General features: G+C 43.7%; 1 protein-coding gene across 5 annotated transcripts in view; it reads right to left on the reverse strand.

The window, feature by feature from the left end:
• Positions 1-2,927: 2,927 nt before the first annotated feature.
• The window catches only part of TP53BP2 (tumor protein p53 binding protein 2), a 52,964-nt gene continuing 36,033 nt past the window's right edge, over positions 2,928-19,858 (reverse strand). For all 5 annotated transcript variants that reach the window (XM_066380916.1, XM_066380875.1, XM_066380896.1 and 2 more), the window contains 7 exons: positions 18,784-19,246; positions 16,697-17,448; positions 13,988-14,125; positions 13,173-13,306; positions 10,090-10,256; positions 6,841-7,040; positions 2,928-3,720 (listed from right to left, as the gene is read on the reverse strand). In XM_066380916.1, coding sequence (XP_066237013.1) covers positions 3,679-3,720; positions 6,841-7,040; positions 10,090-10,256; positions 13,173-13,306; positions 13,988-14,125; positions 16,697-17,448; positions 18,784-19,246 — 1,896 coding nt within the window. In that variant the 3' untranslated portion in view covers positions 2,928-3,678. The remainder of the gene's footprint in view (positions 3,721-6,840; positions 7,041-10,089; positions 10,257-13,172; positions 13,307-13,987; positions 14,126-16,696; positions 17,449-18,783; positions 19,247-19,858) is intronic.

Raw genomic sequence — 19,858 nt, forward strand, 5'->3', positions numbered from 1 at the left:
CGTGGCGTGCCGTCCTTCCTGGAGGGGCCCTGGCCGGGCACCCCCGTGGCAGCCTGTTTCCTCTCTAACAAGGCACCTCTGAATTCCCATACTGAGAGGAAAAGGCGTCTGGCTCACCATTTCAATGTGCATGTTTATAAAAAAACAATTCAGGAGCTCTGATAATTGACCTTAGAATGGGTGTAGTGCTAACTTCCACTGCTTCTGTCTCTCTTAAGGAGGTACAGGCATTTTATCTGCTTTGCCTGCCCTTTAAACCTGACTTTGGTTGGCTCCCCCTGGTGGGAGCTGAGGAGGCACGTAGATACATCACCGGGCATCCTGGAGGAATGACAGGAAATAGGAAGGCTGTAATGTGACTTGCAATAGGGAAATACTAGCTCCTATCCAGGGAAAGATGGGAAGATGGGCAGCCCAAATTCAACTCGTGAGCTCAGTTCTTCCTTTCTGCCACGTGGTGTTTGAGGGCCCAGGAGACCGTGGATAGGAATGAAGTGATGACTATGAATGCGACCATGAACATGTGGTAATCCCCGGGGGATGTGACTTCCTCCCATTCAGCAGCAGTGTGAGGACAGTTAGACGTTCGCAGTGGACAAAGGAAGTGCAGCCAGGGGACCAGGGAGTGGAGGACAGTGACCAAAGTGGTTGGAAAAAATTAGACAAGATTGTCACAAAGAAATATGCCCCAATGTTAACAGTGGTCTCTCCCCTGATGCCTTCAGAACTTTTCCTGTACTTTTAAGTGTTTCTGCAAGGAGCTTTGAAATAAGGATACTCTGATAATCAAATAAGTAAAAAACCAAAATGAGAGACCAAAAGCAAATGGTGTTCAAACTTTAGTACTAAACACAGAAAAGCAAGGTGCCATTTTCGAGCGTTCACACCCGCCCTTTAATACATTTGTGCACGTCTCTAATTACTAAGTACCTTCACTACGGTGTTTAGGGTGGTTCGCCTCAACTGGGCGACGTGCACAGAGGCAGCAGTACTGAAGTCCATTCCAGGTTAGGAAAACAAGCCTCAGTGTGGTGAGTGCCCCAGGCATAGTCATATGGTGGACGTGTGGGTGCCCCAGCCCAGGACTGCAATCCTGTGGTATGAGTCAGCTATTGCGGCAATAACATATTAGCACAAACTAAGAAGCTTGAAAAACACCCATTACCGCACAGATCTCTAGGTGAGGAGTCCAGTACCTGTCTTATCAGATGAACTCGTCCCTTCCTGGAGACCCAAGGAGGATGCTTCCAGGCGCACTCAGGTTGGCTGAGCGCAGTTCCCTGGGGCTATAGGGCTGACATCCCCATTCCCTTGCTGGCTGTAGGCCAGGAACTGCTCTCAGTGTCCACATGCAGTGGGGCATGACCCCCTCCATTGTCACAGCCAGCAATGGCAGGCTGAGCCCTTCTCAGCCCTGAGATCACTGGAGTCTCCTTCTGCCTCATCACTCCTGTTCTGAAGGACTCGTGTGACTACTGGATCCACCAGGGTAACCTGGATACTCTCCCTATTTTAAGGTCAGTTGGTTAGTAAAGTTGATTAAATCTGTAAAGTCCCTCACGACAGCACGTAGCATTTGATTGAAGGACAATGTGTCCCAGTCAGCATGGGCCACTCTAATACACTGCCGCAGGCTTGATGGTTTGAACAGGCATTTATTTCTGGCAGTTCTGTAGACCAGAAGCCCAAGATCAAGGTGCCACCAGACTCGGGGTCTGGTGAGGACTCTCTCCTGGCTTGCAGGGGGCAGCTTTCTTGTAGCCTTGCATGGAGGAGGGAGGGGTAGCTCTGAATCCGCCTCAGGTAAGGACACTGACCTATCATGGGCCCCATGCTCATGATCCCATGTAAACCCACCCCCACCCAAGACCCCACCTCTAAACACCGGTGCCCTGGGGACTAGGGCTTCAACATGAATTTTAGGGGGACACAAACATTCAGTCTATACTATAGCACCACCAGGGTACAGGAATTGTGTATGTGGGGAGGGATCTATAGAATTCTGTCTACCATACACATCTGACGTTTATTAGTTCACATCCCTATTCCTCCATTACTCTGAAAGCCATGGATGTTTCATCTTTCATCTTTTCTTGCTAGAATAAAGTTACTCATAAAAATGGATAAGGAGGCCCTGGCCGGTTGGCTCAGCGGTAGAGCGTTGGCCTGGCGTGCGGGGGACCCGGGTTCGATTCCCGGCCAGGGCACATAGGAGAAGCGCCTATTTGCTTCTCCATCCCCCCCCTCCTTCCTCTCTGTCTCTCTCTTCCCCTCCCGCAGCCAAGGCTCCATTGGAGCAAAGATGGCCCGGGCGCTGGGGATGGCTCCTTGGCCTCTGCCCCAGGCGCTAGAGTGGCTCTGGTCGCGGCAGAGCGATGCCCAGGAGGGGCAGAGCATCGCCCCCTGGTGGGCGTGCTGGGTGGATCCCGGTCGGGCGCATGCGGGAGTCTGTCTGACTGTCTCTCCCTGTTTCCAGCTGCAGAAAAATACAAAAAAAAAAAAAATGGATAAGGAAAAGTGGCCATTAGTTTTTTTCATTTGTATCTTCTATTCAGTAAAACAAAATGGGTTCCAAAACAATTCACAAACTTGATAACGTACTAAAACAGTGTGGAGACTGTAAGTTTCCATTCCATAAATTAATGTATATAACTATGAAGAAATGCAAAACAAATGACACAGTGTATTCTATCACCATGGTCTCCAAGATCTTAAAAAAAAACCCCACAATTCTGTATCAAAGGCCATCACAAAACTCATGAATTGCAAAACTAAGGACTTTCTGTAAGAAAAGAAATACTTCCTACACTGAGTCACATGGCTGATAAGAAATCTTATTTCTCAACTGGGTAAGAGATCTCAATGGTTTGTGAACCTTGAACAAGGCCATTTGTGTATAATATGAAAAATGAAAACCAGAAAAGAGCTTAGTGTCAAAAAGTTTAATTTTATTACAATTGTTTTTAAACAGCTATGATCTTGACAAATATTATGGGTAAGTGTATAACAAGTCTAATTTCTGAGATACAAAAGGCAATAAATATAGAATCCAATTCAGCCTAAAAATAAGATTCTAAATTCATTTATCCATAGTGTAGCTTGGTTTCAATATTTCAAATATATGTATAATTCTTAAAATGCTACAGGAAGTCATACAATAAGGTCCCTGCTCAGTGACTGCCAACTAACCATTCTGCACGGACAATGCACAAGTGTGCAGCGCCTTCGACCCATCGTGCGTGGCCTGAGGGCCTACTGGTGCCGGGGGACGGAGGTGGCACCGTGATGGCAATAATCCTTTCTAGTGGGAAGACAAGTGCAGGGGCAGGTGCAGAAACACTCCAACCAGGCAGGGCATGAAGCTGGTTTCCCAGGTGCCCAACAATGGTCCTGTTTCTTGCAGAAAGCAGATTGTCACTGTGCCTCTTTCTGAGTGCCACCTGGAACCCTCTTCGCCTGGTGCAGTGAGGTCAGCTAATTTAGAAGCTCCTGAACGTGCTGAACGTCCCCCACTGACAGTGACGTCTTCATCCTTCATTCTCTCCAGAGCACATTCTTCATGGCTTTCAAGTGACATTGTCATTAAAGAGTCTGGTCAAAGTTGTGCTCACAACAATCATTTTACTTCTTCTGAGTGATAACAGATTAATTCTTCACTGACTACAATTCTATAAAGTGTCAGGCCAAGCTCCTCTGTCTTGGTTTAATTCTTGGGTATAGCTGTAAGAGAGTTTATAAAATATTTACATATGTACAAACACGGGGGAGTATAACAAAATCTCAAAAAATATTTGGGGGCAGGGGACTGATGGGACAGGAAAGAAATTAAGGGAAAGACTCCTTCAGCCCGTGATGCAGCCAGCGCTGCCTGAGGACACAGATTCACATTCAGCAACTCTCCTGATCAGCTCTCCTGCAAGGACACTCAAAAGCCATAGGGTCCCTAACAGGGACACTACCAGGTGCAGAGCCACAGAAATCCAGATGCTCTGAGCATGAACCCCTTCTGCCCAGCTTGCTGAACTGCAAACTATGTCTAGCAAGCAACACAGGCTGCTTAAGGTCACTGCAATGCGCTGTACTTCCACAGGCAAATCTCCCCTCTCGAGGGAAGCGGTAAGAGATCCAAGTCTCTTTCAACCTGATTCACAGTGGATGTAACACCGTGTCATGGGACTGGGGCTGTCAGGACAAAATGCCACAGACTACCAGTCTACAGATTTAAGGAAGGATAAGTGTAGTTGCTTTGTTTAAGACTGTGGGTTTGTGTTTTCCATAACAAGAGCTGGAGGGGAGGGGTGGACGTGAAAGTCACAAGATCTCCAGTCCTGAAGCCAAGAGCAAGTCCAACTAGTAACTCAACTGGCAAACTGAACAAAAGCCCTCCTCCCCCCACCCCTCTTCTCACAAAGGGAAAAAGGTTTTACTAAAAGAAGGCAGTCAGACCTCCAGCCAAAACTGAAAAATTTACTGGAGGATAAATGTTATATAAAGCAGTGGTCCCCAACCTTTTTTGGGCCACAGACCGGTTTAATGTCAGAAAATATTTTCACAGACCAGCCTTTAGGGTGGGACGGATAAATGTATCACGTGACCAAGACAAGCGTCAAGAATGAATCTTAGATGGATGTAACAGAGGGAATCTGGTCATTTTTAAAAAATAAAACGTCGTTCAGACTTAAATATAAATAAAACGGAAATAATGTAAGTTATTTATTCTTTCTCTGTGGCCCAGGGGTTGGGGACCACTGATATAAAGGATTATTTTCCCTCTGAGGAACAATATTTAGCCAATGCAATTTTCTAAACTCATACCTAAACCTCTGACTAAAAATGCAACATTTATGCAATCTCTTTTTTAATTTCAAACAAACACAAAAAAATGTTGCATAGAGGCTGCTTCTATCCAGAAAAGATTTCCAAAGGACTAAGGATATTTAAACACTGGATTGAAATTAAAATCTTCGGTCCAGCCCATTGATTTTGGAACCTCTGAGCCACCCTTGTGAGGTGGCTCTGAGTCCTTTGCCAACTGCATTCACACTCGGGGCCCCTCTGTTAAAGAACTAAGACTCAAATGAGCAACTATGTAGTTCTCAGGTAGAGCTTTCCTCAGATAAGAGCCTGTAAAAGTCCAGGTGTTTGATGTTCGCTGGGGACAGAAAGTGGCTGCACAGACTCAACGTCTCTCTGGTGCTAAAGACGCAGCCCGGCACAAGGTGTGAGAACAGCCTCGTGTTTCTGCTGCACCCAGTAATGTACGAAAGGGCTCCGTGGCCTGATCCTCCCCTTTCATCAGTCCCTAGAACTGACATGGTCATCACGCGAAGGAACACTGCCTAGACCCCGACTCCTGTCTAGTAATAAATCTGCTCTCGCGCAGGCGGAGTCCGGGCGGGTGAGGTCACTGCCGCTGCACACTGGACAGACAACAATGGAGAAGGGAGAGTCAGGAGGGGAAGACGCTGGTCACGATCCCGGCAGCAGGCCCGACACTGGAGTCATTTTAACCAGCTCGGCAGAAAGCTCTCATACAGAGCCTGACTCGTGGCCTTGGGGCCAGGGAGAAGCTTTAAGTGGGCACAGGCATGTCTGTCCAAAAGCTGATGAAATACAACAGACCCATCTCCCCGCTGTATACCAAGCACCTGCTTCCCCTCAATCTTAGGAGGGATCTTCTCCAGCCTCCCCACCTCCTTCTGCTGCCCTGGCTACGCGGGTCCCAGGCTGCAGGGCACGTGGACGACGTGGGAGCCAGCTCTCTGTACCTGAACCTGCGTGCTGTGCCCACCCGCGGATTCGCCTTACTTCCTTCTGGCCAACAGGCTGTGCGAGCACTGTCCCTTTACGGCAGGGGTCTCAAACTCGCGGCCCGCCGAACAATTTTGTGCAGCCCACAGACTAATCCACGAAGTTCAAAATATTTTGGATAAAATTAAGTAAGCCTAGGGGCCTACTTGTATTTTTCATTTCTCTAGCATCCTAGCTAGATATTAGCTTAGTTAACAGCAGTTGTGATGCGAACTACAGTTTCTGGTCGTTTTGTGACACTGAGTAAACTGCATGTACGATTGTGCTTGTTGTACTGATTTTTTTTTGTTTTCAACTGCAGTGAGAAAAGTGTTGCGTAACAGTTGCCTTTTGTAGACCTAGTGCGGCCCACCGAACGGCTGTGATCTTGCTCTGCAGCCCACATGCTGAGTTGAGTTTGAGACCCCTGCTTTACGGGGTTATCTCAGTTCCTCAATCAACCATATCGCTCCCTCCCCCTCTCACACATCCAACGTGCCACAGCCCCTCTGCACACACACGGCAAAGAGGCCCAGGCAGAGCCTAGAAGGATGTTTCTCCATTCCTCTCCTCCGTCCAACCACACCCATACTCCTGAGAATCCGCATCTGATGACAGCCCTCCCTTCGTGTGTTAACAGTTTATAATAGGCACTTCTGTGATACTATTTTCTTGGTTTTTATGAAACTTAAAATCAGTGGAGAAAGAACAAAGAATCCTGGCTTCAGGGCCCTGTTCAAGCTCATGACCAGATGTGCAAATCTTGATGAAAACAAATTCGACATCACAAATGTCATAAGCTCAACGCCCGTCTACTCGTAAATGGAGACAGGAGCCCTGGCCTCCAGGGCCTGGCAAACACAGAAATGTGCTATTAGTCATAAACAGAAATCACTGAAAATGTGGCTATTAGTCTAAACCTAAGGCCATCAAAATTGTTCAATTCCACCTCTCATTAACAACGGACAGTCAGCTGCCCTGTGCCCACACCCTCAGCAGTTCTCGCAAAGCCCCCGATACGTGTGGAACCGCGGTGTCGGGAGAACGTACCCCCAGCAGGTTGCGCGGGACGTAGCCCTCCTTCTCGTTCAGGCGCACCCACCACCACTCGATCTCATCCTCGTCCTCCCTGCGGGTGACGGTCATGCAGTCTCCTTCCTTCATGAGCAGCTCGTCATCATTCTGAGGTTCGTAATCCCAAAGGGCATAAATGACTCCTTTATTCATGATGCCCATTTTCTCCTGAACTCCTAAAATCAGGATGACAAGAAAGAGCAGCAAGTATGTAACTCGGAGTATACCGCCTTGAGTATGTTTAGTATACAGAACCAAAGGAGGGTACAGGGGTACACACCGGAACGTTAGAACTCACTCCACGAAACACCCCACACACAGTTTCCCGGGCAGGGAAAGGGCGGCGGCCGGAGAGCAGAGGAGACACCGGAAGACGAGTCACCCTGTGCTCCCAGCTCTAAAGGAGCTCGGCCAGCAAACACCAGGGCACCTCTCAAGATGAGTCTGACCCGGTGCACAAACCACCGCAAGCCCAGGAATAAGAAAAGAACCGCTCGAGTCTAGGGCATTAAAAGAGTGACATACCCATCAATGTTCAACCTACTCTCAGGCATAACAACACGGAACTCTGGAAACATTCATTCTTTCCCTAAAACTCAGAGAGAAAAGCAGAGGTCTGTGTCTATTAAGGTGGTCTCTATCGATTTCCAAGTGGGGAAGGATAAAAGAAAAAAATATACACTAGAATGCAGAATATGGTTAAGTATTTTAAACATGATAAAAAGTCTATATACAGTCAACTCTGAAATAATGAGAATCCTAATTCTAAAAGGTAATGAAATCCACAAACCAGGGAGTGGGAAAACCCTCCCAAGTTCACTTTTCAGCGGAGTTAATATTGCCTAGTGTCACCTTCCTCCATCTCCGCCTTTCCCCCACAGGGCACTAAGGAGGAACAGGGGTCCTCATCGGGCAGGCACAGAGGGGCAGGTGGTCGAGGAAAGGAATAAGGGAAGAAGGTCCCGAATGATACGGACTTTACTATTATTCTTACCTGCATGGTTTTAGCAAAGCTGGGAAGACAGCTGCTTGCTTTAGAATAGAAAGATTTGTTCATCTTATGTGACCACTAACCTACTCATTAGAATATTATTATTCCGATATCAATTAATACGCAGTAACACACTGACTTATCTCTCATTTGGGGCAAAAATAAAACAAATGAAATTGTTCTTTTCAAAAAGGAGGCACTGCCAATCTAACAGGTCAGGTTTCTGCTAACAGGGACAAGTAAATGTCCAACTTTCCTGTTTAAGTATGACATGCATGCAAAGCATGACAGCTAGACTCACATGGACAATGAGACTCAATATAACTACAATTCCACAGTGTTAATGCTGGCCTGACTCATCCTCTGCTTGGGCTAGGAATGGGAAGGGGGCAGGTGAGAAATTCTAGATACCTCAGTCTTCTCAAAACAACAACTTGAGCCTCATTTCCAAGAAATCATTAGGGGTGGAAGAAAATTTCTCATCACTTTGCTATGATATTTACCAAACTAAGAGTTGACAAATTACTGCTTTCAAGAAAATGCACTCAGTATCGCTGGTCATTTGGGACACGCCAATTAAAGCCACAGTAAAGGACCATCCCAAATCCACTGCGGATCAGAGAGCCACGGAGCAGAAGGAACCCTGGGGTGCGCGTCCCTGTGCCCTGGTGGCTCCACTTCCAGGCAGACACCAGCAGATACGCACAGAAACAGCCACAGGAACAGCGTTTACCACTGAATGAACACACACACAGCCCGCTGGCCGTCAAGGGTAGAATGGAAAGATAAACGTGGTTGAGTCATAAAATGAAACAGCACAAGCACAGGGGAAGAAGGAGCTGCAGTGACACGCAACAACACGGATCAATCTCAAAACCGAGGGGAATGGAAAGGCCGCCACAAACCCTGGTAGGATTTATTTCATAGAAAAGTCAAAACAGGCAAAACTAAACAGGATTACAGGATGCATGTACAGGTGATATAACTATTTTTAAAAAGGGGATGGGAAAAATAAAATTCAAGGTAGCAGCCACCACAGACACAGGGCCTACATCAGGGTGGGACCCACATCGCAGCAGAAGAGTATTCCAACATAACGTTCTGTGTACTAAGCTGGACACACAGTCTTCACTACTGTCAACCTATTGTCATTACGTTTAAACTGCATGTCTATGTCAGCAGCACTCCCGGTATCAACCATTATTTCACAAATTCAAAAATTTCTGATCAGATGTCCCTAAGTGTTTCTAAAAATCATATTCCATACTTAAATAAACCTCAAAGGGTCCACTGCATTTAATGTAACAGAATACACATTAACATATCACATTAATTTTTAAAAATGTGAACATATCAAAAAGTTATTCTCTGATCCAGAGTTCAGAACATGAACAAAAAGTAATGGTAGACATCAACCATAGAAACTGACGGCTGAGATGAGAGCCCTGGAGGGTTGTGGGTCTTCCTCTGATCCCTCGTTCTCGCCCAAGCCTGACACAGTGACACAGACCCCGCGGGACAGAGGGAACAGTTACTGATGGAGAACAGACCTAGTCCTAAATGTCAGCCTCTCCGAGTGCCTGAGGGCTGTGGCATCCAGGACCTCTCCAACGCTCTCTCCCCATCTTAATTCCTCTTATGCGAAACTAAAAAGAAAAATGAACCTCAACTTCTAAGCTCTGTAAATGAAAAAATGTTCCTTGTAAATAAAAGAGCCATCCAACCTCTACCCACCTAAAACTTCCAGTCCTTTCTTCTCCAGGCACAGAGCTGATGGTCTCACTTAAAATCAAGGAAATAAAAGAGCCTAAAAATCAGCTCTAACATATGTGCTGCCTTTTTTTTTACTTTGTGATAAGTGTGATTTAGCAGGAAAACTCGGGTCCGCTAGGCTCTTACAGCACTGTATTTCCCTGGATCATCATGGGACGGGGGTTCCACAGTAAAGTCTTAGTGGAGAATCTTTTGAAGATCAAAAGCCATGAAACCACCAAATCAGACCTGGCACCACTGTCCCATGTGGTGGAAGATGTCCCCGACAACAGCTGTTGCCAGGTACACTCATGAAAGCTGCAGTCACGACTGTGATCCAAGGTGGCCCTATTTTCAATGCTCAAGACTGTGCAGAACACAAAAAAGGTTTTCCAAATAATAAAAATACTTCTCAATTTATACACTAGAGATGCAGGGTAAATTGATGGTGTGAGCGCTACATGTAAATCAAGACCACGCACCGTACAGAAACTGAGAACACTGGGTGTAGCCCTCCTCCATCTCCTCACACTTGTCCGCAGCGGTCTGCATGTCGCTGTAGGTCATGGCAAACACGGCGGCGCCCGACTCCACCAGGAACTTACACACCTGGACATTGTTACAGGAGGCGGCGCAGTGCAGTGGGGTCCTGTGGGGCGAGACACAGCACAGACTAGAAATGCTCTTTTTAAATAGAACGGCACCTGCTATGATGAGGTATCCGTGAAGGAAGTTCTTCAGTCTATCATTACAAAGCCCTTTCTTCTGAAGTACCTCTTCACAGTTCGTTTTTAAGTCAGTTACACACAGACATTTGAGCCCATCAGAGAAGAGTACTGGACCACATGGGGCTTTGGCGGTGGGGGCGGGGGTCGAGGAAATGAGGGGAAAGGACATGAGATTTGGGCAATAATCCACAACAGGACAGGGTATTTAGTTCGACATTCTGAAGCACCCAGCCTAGTTACTTCTGCCAGAGAGGACAACGGCCTTTCAATTAAAGATCTTCACTCAGAACATGCGCCTTCAAATACCCAATATCATCACCAACTGGGACGGAATCAAGCTGCGCATAGAGAACTACCTTTAGTTAACATTTTTTGAAAATCTAAATAAAATTTATATTATCATTCTTTTTAAAAATGTTAATATTTTTTATTTATTATTTTTAATTGAATTTCTTGGGATGCCATTGGTTAATAAAATTATACAGGTTGCAGCTGTAGAATCCTCTAATACATCATTGGTATACTACCTTGTGTTTGCCACCCCAAGTCAAGACTCCTTCCCTCACCATTTATCCCCCTTTTATCCTCTTCCATCTCTCCCCATACTCCATTTCCCTCTTTAAATTTAATTTTAAAATTTTTTATCAATTAAATTCAGACCAGAAAAATGAGCGTGAAATACACACCCTTCATCTGTGTTAGGCCACTGCTCAGCGGGAAATGTTAATGCCGTTACCAATGCTCTTCAGCTTCTCAAATGTTTTACGATGTATTAGAAATAACCCCAGATTAATACAAAATACACACATTTTAATCTGGCAACAGGTGAGCAGGGACTCACTAATACCATTGTGAGACTCTCTCCAGCATCTCCAATGTTTATTATGTGTTACAAACAACCCCAGATTAGTAATAAACGTGGACGGAGGGCCAGTCCTGCCGCCCAAACTTGGAAGACGAGCTTGAGGATTTTCACCAGGCCCTAGAGTACGTAAGATTTCATTTCTTTATCCTTTCTTCCCTCCCCACTTCATTTAATTCCCCTTGGGTACAGAGCTTTAAAAAAAAAAAAAACTCCCCATCCCCAATCCAGAACACTATTATTAATAGTTTGGTGAATATTACTACAAAGTTTTAAAATTGTATGGCTTTATAATAGTGGAAAATAATATATAATCTAAGTTCCCAATATTAGGGAAGTAAGGACATTATGACACATTAAGAATTTGTTTTGCACCCTGGCCAGATTGCTCAGTTGGTCAGAGCATCAACCCTTAGCACAGAGGTTGCCGGTTCAATCCCCAATCAGGACACAACAGGAACAGATTGATGTTCCTCTCTCTCTCTCTCCCTTCCTCTCTCACTAAATCAATAAATAAGAATTTTAAAAAAATTTGTTGAGCAAGTTAAATCACAGAATTAGACTAAAATATCCCTATATGTATGAGCTTGAAGGAAATGCCCTCTGTGGGTACAGCTGGTCTCCTCTGATTCTCTGTTCTGTCCCTTCTCCACCATGGGCATCATTTCTTTTATAAATATTTTTTAAAATTACAACCAAAATGCCTCTGCAAGTATTGCTTATAACAAACCAAAAAAAAATTGAAAAACAATCTAAATGTTTAACAAGAGGGACAGTTACAACACATGAGCACAACAGTTATAGAATAGGAGGCTATTTTACATGTATGCAGATATGTGTCTGACACGTGTGTACACATGTAGATTTGCTATTAGAGCTTAACTGCTTTCCGTATTAACAAAAGAAAGATTGTAAAATTAAAATACTTCAATAAATATAGTGTGATTACATTTTAAAAATTCCTATATAGCAAAACCTAAATTTTTTGTATTCTTCTCCCCGAAAAGCATATTATTTAAAATTTTCAAAAAAAATATAGCCTGACCAGGCAGTGGCACAGTGGATAGAGCGTCGGACTGAGATGTGGAAGACCCAAGTTCGAGACCCCGAGGTCGCCAGCTTGAGTGCGGGCTCATCTGGTTTGAGCAAAACTCACCAGCTTGAGCCCAAGGTCGCTGGCTCGAACAAGGGGTTACTTGGTCTACTGAAGGCCCGCGGTCAAGGCACATATGAGAAAGTAATCAATAAACAACTAAGGTGTCCCAACAGGAAACTGATGATTGATGCTTCTTATCTCTCTCCATTCCTGTCTGTCTGTCCCTATCTGTCCCTCTCTCTGACTCACTCTCTGTCTCTGAAAAAAATATATATATATAAAACTATCCATTCTATTACAGTTTTAGGGGTAACAGTAACTTATTTTGGTCTCTATTGTTATTCTTTAATAATGACCCATTATCCTATGAACAATAATATTCATCACTAATAACCCCTGTGTTTTATGCCCACAGCAGTTCCACAAAATGCTCCATGAAAAATAGATTCCATGGTCAAATAGATTAGGAAAGGATTATAAAGTATGATTTGTCCCCACTTGGAGACACACAGGGACTTCAGTATATTGAAGACTCAGAGAAATTTCAGGGATTGGTCGTGGGGGAGAGAGACCTTGCTTAAATCAGCATTTTTCCAATTTGCTGAAGTGTGCTAATTATCTACGCACCACTTTGTGGCACTTATTTTTATTATTTAAATACTAAACTTTTCAAACTTCACCTGCTTCCAGAATGGGAGTGAGATGCCTGTTACATGAGGACATGTCATTTCCTCAAAAGCACGCCCCATGTTCTCCCTCTGGGTAACAGGTGGTGTGAGGACACACAACACTCTCCCTCCCAAGGGTGGACCGCACGCTCTCTTCCTGCCCACGCCGCAGCACAGTTCAAGTGTGAGTGGCGCGTCAAGGGCATCTTACCACCCGTCACTGTCAGCAGCATTTACATTCACCCCGAACTGCACCAGGAACTTCACTATTTCCGTGTGACCAGCACACACGGCGTTGTGGAGGGCTGTGATGCCTTCATCATTAGGCAGGCTTGGGTCATCCACCTAGAACACCAATAAGAAGGAAGATCGTTACCCAAGTTCCCTGACACCTGAACTGTCACTGTTTACTCGCTCTTTGGGACCATGAGAACAGAAATAGACTTGTGGTTTGTTTTTTTAAATCATAATTAAAACCTACAGGAGCCAAGGAAACTATATCTAGAGCAATTTTAGAAATAAGACAGATGAAATAGCCACATTAAGTAGACACTTACTATAAAAAGGTTTTTTAAAAATTGAAGAACCAGAAACTATATCGTTATATTCACTTTTGTTTATCCTCCAACATCCCACCACAAATTAGTGTCTAAGTAGAAGTGACATTTTCCATGGAAAGGTCAACTAAAAATATTTTAAATAGCAAGCTTCTTAAAGTAGGGACATTTGTAATTTAACACTATCTAGTGTAAATCCCTACATGAGCAATTGTTAAAGAAGAGTAATGATCTCCCTGAGAGAGGACCCCAGAGAAAACTGACCTTCTCCGTTATCAAAAATTTTACAGTCACAACGTTAGAACAGCAGTCTGTTCTGGAGCAAGCTCATGAGTTTCCCTCCACAACCCCACCTCCCCCAAGAGAAAATTTAAAAATACAATTTCTCTATTATAGCCTTCTGATTAGAGATTCAAAACAAACTATAATACCAAGGTCGTGTTTAAAAAACTGACTAATTCGATTATACCTCATAAATAATCCTCTGCACGAGGTCAAATTCTCCCTCCAAAGATGAATCTAGAAGTAAAGCGAGGGGGTTGAACTTCACCCTCATTCCATGAGCAATTCGCTCAGAACCAGTTTTACGTAGGTTTGTCCTTTTGCCCTGCAGAAGAAATGGATGGAAAATTAGGACCCTTGTCTAAGCAAGAGACTAACAACAAAAGGGGAGGAATAATATCTCAGCTGAGTTGGTAAAAGACATTTGAAAAATATACATTTAAGTGCTTTCTATTAAAGTATAATGTTTAGAAAAGTATATAAATCATAATAGCTTAATAAATATACCCATTTAACAAAGTGGAAAGAACTTAATTTTTTGAAACCTAGTGAAATACATCTGGCCTTCCATTATAGTATGACTGAGCCAAGAGGACACTCTCCAATGACCTGTAGGCTAGTTTTCTAACAGGTATCAAAACTAGCCAAGACTGGTCTTCAAATAACCTACCTAATATAGCAGAGCAAACCCCCGTGGTTAAATTGAGCAACAGCACAATTCAGAATTGTAACAGCTAACATTTACTGACTGATTATTCATTTTTCCTCACAAAAACACTATTATCCTATCTTATAGATAAGAAAATTAGGATACATGTCAGTAAACAGCAGAGGTGAAATTCAAATTTAAGTAATCTGGCTGCTCTGAAATCCTTCCTTTTAGCTATTTCACAACATATTGCATCCTTTGTAGGGAAAACATATAATTAAGGTAAATAATAAAGATTAGTCTGTCTTATATACACCAAGGAGAAATCCTGCCAGCTTAGTGTTATAAATATTTTATATTAAAACTTTACCTATACTCTAAAAACATAAGTAAATGAATCAAGTCTTTCTACATTTTTACATCAGGCTTTAAAAAACAAGGCAAAATTGTTAAGACTAGATCTAACAACCTATAAAACAGGCTTCTTAAACACATCCAACAAAGTAGAAATGTTTCCTCAGGCATGACATACTACACATATTCTATTTCATTTCAGATGGGAAACGACTGAGTTCTGAAAAATAGGAAGTAGTAATCAATATACCTCACAGATGTGCAATGGCTAAAATGTTCATTGGAAAAAAGAAGTATAAACATGACGCAGCTGTGACAATACAACTCAGGACACCCCGCACACCCATTTTCAAATAAAGTGTGTGGCAGTGGCTTCTATTTTACTTACACTAAAAAGGAAAAAGTAAGTCACCTTCCTAGCAAGAGAATAACAGAATCTTAAAAAGAAAGTATGAGTTTTGGGCCCTGGCCTGGTAGCTCAGAGCACAGTGCCAAGGTTGTGGGTTCCATCCCCAGTCAAGGCACATACAAGAATCAACCAATGACAGCATGAAGAAGTGGAATAGCAAATCAATGTTTTTTCTGTCTGTCTCTATATTTCTCTCTTCCTCTCTCTCTAAAACTTAATTAAAAAATTAAAAAGTATGAATTCTTTCCTTTCTCCTCTTTGAAAGTATAAATTATTTTGACACAACAACAAAAAGAGGGGAAATAAAAATAGATGTTAAAACTTCTTTCTTCTTTTCTCATATTTAACACTCAAATGCAGACAATCAAACCTCAGGACTTAAAAGGCATAGAGCTGTATAAAAAGTGTTAACCTCTACTTCAGAATGTTTTTTTCCTAGACTCCAATGTTTACTATATAAAACTTTTAAGCAAATGTTTACTGTAACCAGGAGCTAAATTCAGCAACTCTGGATAATTACTGTCTTTGAATCACATATAAAAAATGTAATAGGAATCAAACATACATAGCCCTTTTTCAAAAATCCTTACAATATGCTATTTTGCTTTTGACCAGGTTTTAAAAATTCATAGCTTGGCAATCTATTGAAACAAAATGACTTCAAATTACACTTTGAAAAAGACAACCTTATTTACAGATAATCTGGGATTTTTATCTTTTCTTATCTGCTTCAAAGTGACGTGATACACTTCCAAAACAAAAGCTGCATTTGGAAGGCGTGTGGACACATGTCTTAGTCAAAACACACAGCTTTGGAATAGCTTGAAAACCTTAGGGATGATGTACTTCACACTATGTTGAAGGTGAAGAAGAGGCTATGGAGGTGTCCACCCAGCCTGCACTCATTTCACCCAGAAGCCCTCCAATTTTATCAGTGTTAGAAGTTTGAAGGTCTGCCTGCACGTTGCGTTAAAAATCAACTTCATCATTAGAAAAAGAAAAGTCTGAAAGAGTGCTATCACCAACGACAGAAGCTGAACCATCTGCCTGATTTCACAGAGCTACCCTAGTGACCGGAAGTTTCAAATTTAGAACTTCTTTCTCATTGATAGCCGAGTGCTGCTTCACCAGTACACGACATTGCCAGGAGAAGAAACAGCAAATACAGTGTTTACAGGTAAGAACAAAACTGTTTCCTTCACAAAAAAAAAGGGGGGGGGGGGAGGTTCTTCTGAAAAACCAAAAATGTACTTCATATCAAGCATATTAAATTTTGACATTTATAAGATCTACTCTGTGCTGAAGAAAGTATAAAATAAAAAAGCAAACTGCAGGACACATTAACTATAATAGGCAATTTAAACACAAATCTTCCTTTACAAATGGCTGTAAGTATTTGCTGGTGTTTCACTGAGTTCTGACAATCAACCACCTAGAAGCATGACAAGGCCTGTAAACTGATCCTGAGACAGCACATTACTCACCGGAGGCAGAGAGCCCTGCCCAGTGATCTCAGGAGGACGCATGCTCCCGGAGTCTTCCCCTGGCCCCTCGGGCTCCCCTGAGGGGTAGGGCGGCGGCGGGTAGGGGGGATACTCCTCCAGGTACATTTCCAGCAGGTGGGGAGCCTCTGGGTTTGGTTCTTCCACATTAGTCTGGAAATTCGGGCTGGTGTCCAGGATGCCTTCAGGCACATAGTCGGGGTCAGGAGCAGTGACTGGCACGTCGCTGTTCTCTGCGCCGGCATTCTCAGCTTCCTCTGGCGGCACCGGCTCCGGAACCACCTCCTGCTCTGGCTCCGCATGTTCATACGGATTCTGGATCTCCATTGGGCTTTCTGAGCCGGCAGGCACGGGGGCCGACTTGGATGGGTAGGATGGCACAGTGATGGTCTCCATGGCAGCAATGGTGGTCCTCTGATACAAAAGTTTCTGGATGTTCGGCCCGTTGGGGCCCTCCGGCTCCGTAATGGAGCTCCGCTTCTTCAGCGGCCGCGGAGCATTAGACAGCTTCTTCCGCAGAGCCTCCAGGTCAGCGTCACTCTGGTTTCGGTACGGATGTGACAGGAACGGCAGCAGTTTGGTCGGGCTGAGCGGCCGCGGAATCCTCTCGTGTTCGTGGCTCTCCTGCACGGAAGGAACGGGCTCTGCTTCCGGCTCTGGACCGCCGGAATAAATGTTGTCTGGGTGCTGCTGCTGCAGGTTCTGGGCAGTGGCGATCACAGGCTTGCCATAGACTAGTTGGAAGTGGGAAAAAGGCTCTGATTAATATTAACTAAACAAAACTGGCAGGTAACAGACAGAGCTAACAATAACCAAAGCCTCTCTTAACTTCAGAATTACTATGTAATACCCTTTACTACAACTAATTTTTTAAAATAACAAATGGCAAAACAAGGCTACATCTTTGCCGAATAAACTTATTCACAGAATCAAAATCCCTCCTAAAATGGTAACATGCACCATTATTTTATTCACCAAAAAGAAAGAAAATGCTACCAATAATCATTGTAAGAAATCACTGACTGTAGCATCCAAATTTAAAATGCCAAAATGTAAAAGAAATTGACAGCAATGACAAACTGGGAATTCTTTCACATGCCCAAATTAAAACAAAACATGTACTATACCATTTTTCATAATTTTCAAAAGTAAATCCATGTGAGAAATCAAATTTGGCTTACAAAATTATTAAGAACACTTACATTTACCAAAACTATTCCCCTTAACATTCCGATTATATCAAAATTATCTAATCCAACTATCCCCAAAATTACTATACTAGCCGTTTTCACTAAGACCCATAGCAAGAATAAGATGTAGCACATATATTAATCTTTGCTATTAACTATGACATTTAGGCCACAATTCCATGCTTCTTTCACAACTAAAAGGCCATTTTCTTTCCATTCAAACATGGTGAATTTCACTCCAATCTTACCAACTATTGAATGACTCTCAGAAAGAACCAACAAATGACCCGATTATGTATGTTTAACAAAGTCATCTGTGTGTGTGTTTATATTTAGTGGTTGTGCCATTAGAACAACTTAAAATATAGTAGAGAAGGTTTTTTTTTTTTTTTTTGAGAAGGTTATTTCTTAAAAATCACCTCCCCTTCAGCAGCTGTCCAATCGTCCAGACACTAAGAAAACACCTGGTCAAACCTATAAACACAGCCTTCTGCGTGCTATTAGCTGTGGGCCTCCATGTCCCAGTCCCCCAGAGCTCCTGCATCTCGGCTCTGAAGCTCATGAGACCCTGGATACAGGTGCCACAGGAAACTACAAGGGCGGAAGATTATCTCTTTCCTATCAGTCTCACTACTCTATTTCATTCACTGATTTTATCACAGTATTTCAATTTTCATCTATTATTGTTGGTGCTCACTGCAGCAGCTGACATTTAGCAGAACTCAAATTTTAAACTGTCAATTAAGACCAGAAGCCACAATTAAACAAAACTCTCGGAACAAAAGCATCACATGGGAACAAGTCATTTGGGTTACCAACAGATGCCAGCGCTGGTGGGGACATCATCTATGAGGGTGAAAATGAGACGAAGAACCTCACCACTCGAGAAGTACGGCCCTCTGGGATGCGTCTTGGTCAAGGCACTCTGCACTGCCTGCTGGAAGTTCTTCCCGGGGGCCTGTTGCTGGGTGTACATGGAGTAGATGGAGCTGGCTGCCACGGTCTGGGGCTTCCTGAAGGCGGGGAGGAGGGCGTCTTTGGACGGCTGCGGAGTGAAGGGCCGGACCGCGGCAGCAGGTGGACTTTCTTGCTTAGAACCTGGATTGAAGGTTTGGTCTGGGCCCCCCGATGGCAGGCCGGGAGCCAGCAGGACCCTCTGCTGAGGACCTGCTGTTTTGGGTTTATTTCCCATGGCTGCAACAGCTGTCGACAACTGCTGAGGATTTCCATCAGGCTTAACATCTGACAGGGACTGATTCATTTGTCCAAAATAAGGCAAATTAATCTGTTTGGGTTTTGATGGAACGGGAGGTGGTACTTTCACCACATTTTTGTTTGCAGCCTGTAAAACACACACATACAAAAAGCCAGTAAAAAATATTATATAACTGCGTATATGTGATGTTCTAGACAACCTAATTGCACAAATGTGAGCAAACACTGAAAATGCCAGCCCTGCATTTTTAAATCATTCGAATTTCAGTTTTAAATCTCTAAACTGAATCCCACTTCCCAGGGCCTTCAATACCACAGTACAATCCCCACCCTGCACGCTACAACCTCCTATCCGGGCAGCTCTCAGCACCCACGGGCGAATTTCTCACTGCCTTCCCATGTTCACGGAGGGCATCAATCCAGAAAACCATTCTTATTCACTGGAACATGCAGTATAGGCCACTGTGGTTCAGAAACACCTATCTTGGAGCATGTGCTCATAACCTGGTTGTCAAAGGCTGCAAACCTAACAGGAGAGTCACCATCAAATCATCTGACATAAACTCAGCCCCAGATTTTGAAGGAACAAGGAATAAGGAGAAGCACACATTCGATGTCCTTCGATGCACTCATACTGTTAGGAAATTACACAAACTACTTAAAGCAAGTATGTCAGTCATTCCCCAATACTGTGTGAACCAGAACTCAAAACAACTGAATGATGTTATATAACCTTCCA

This window comes from Saccopteryx leptura, chromosome 1 (assembly GCF_036850995.1).
Source record: "Saccopteryx leptura isolate mSacLep1 chromosome 1, mSacLep1_pri_phased_curated, whole genome shotgun sequence".
NCBI lineage: Eukaryota > Metazoa > Chordata > Mammalia > Chiroptera > Emballonuridae > Saccopteryx > Saccopteryx leptura.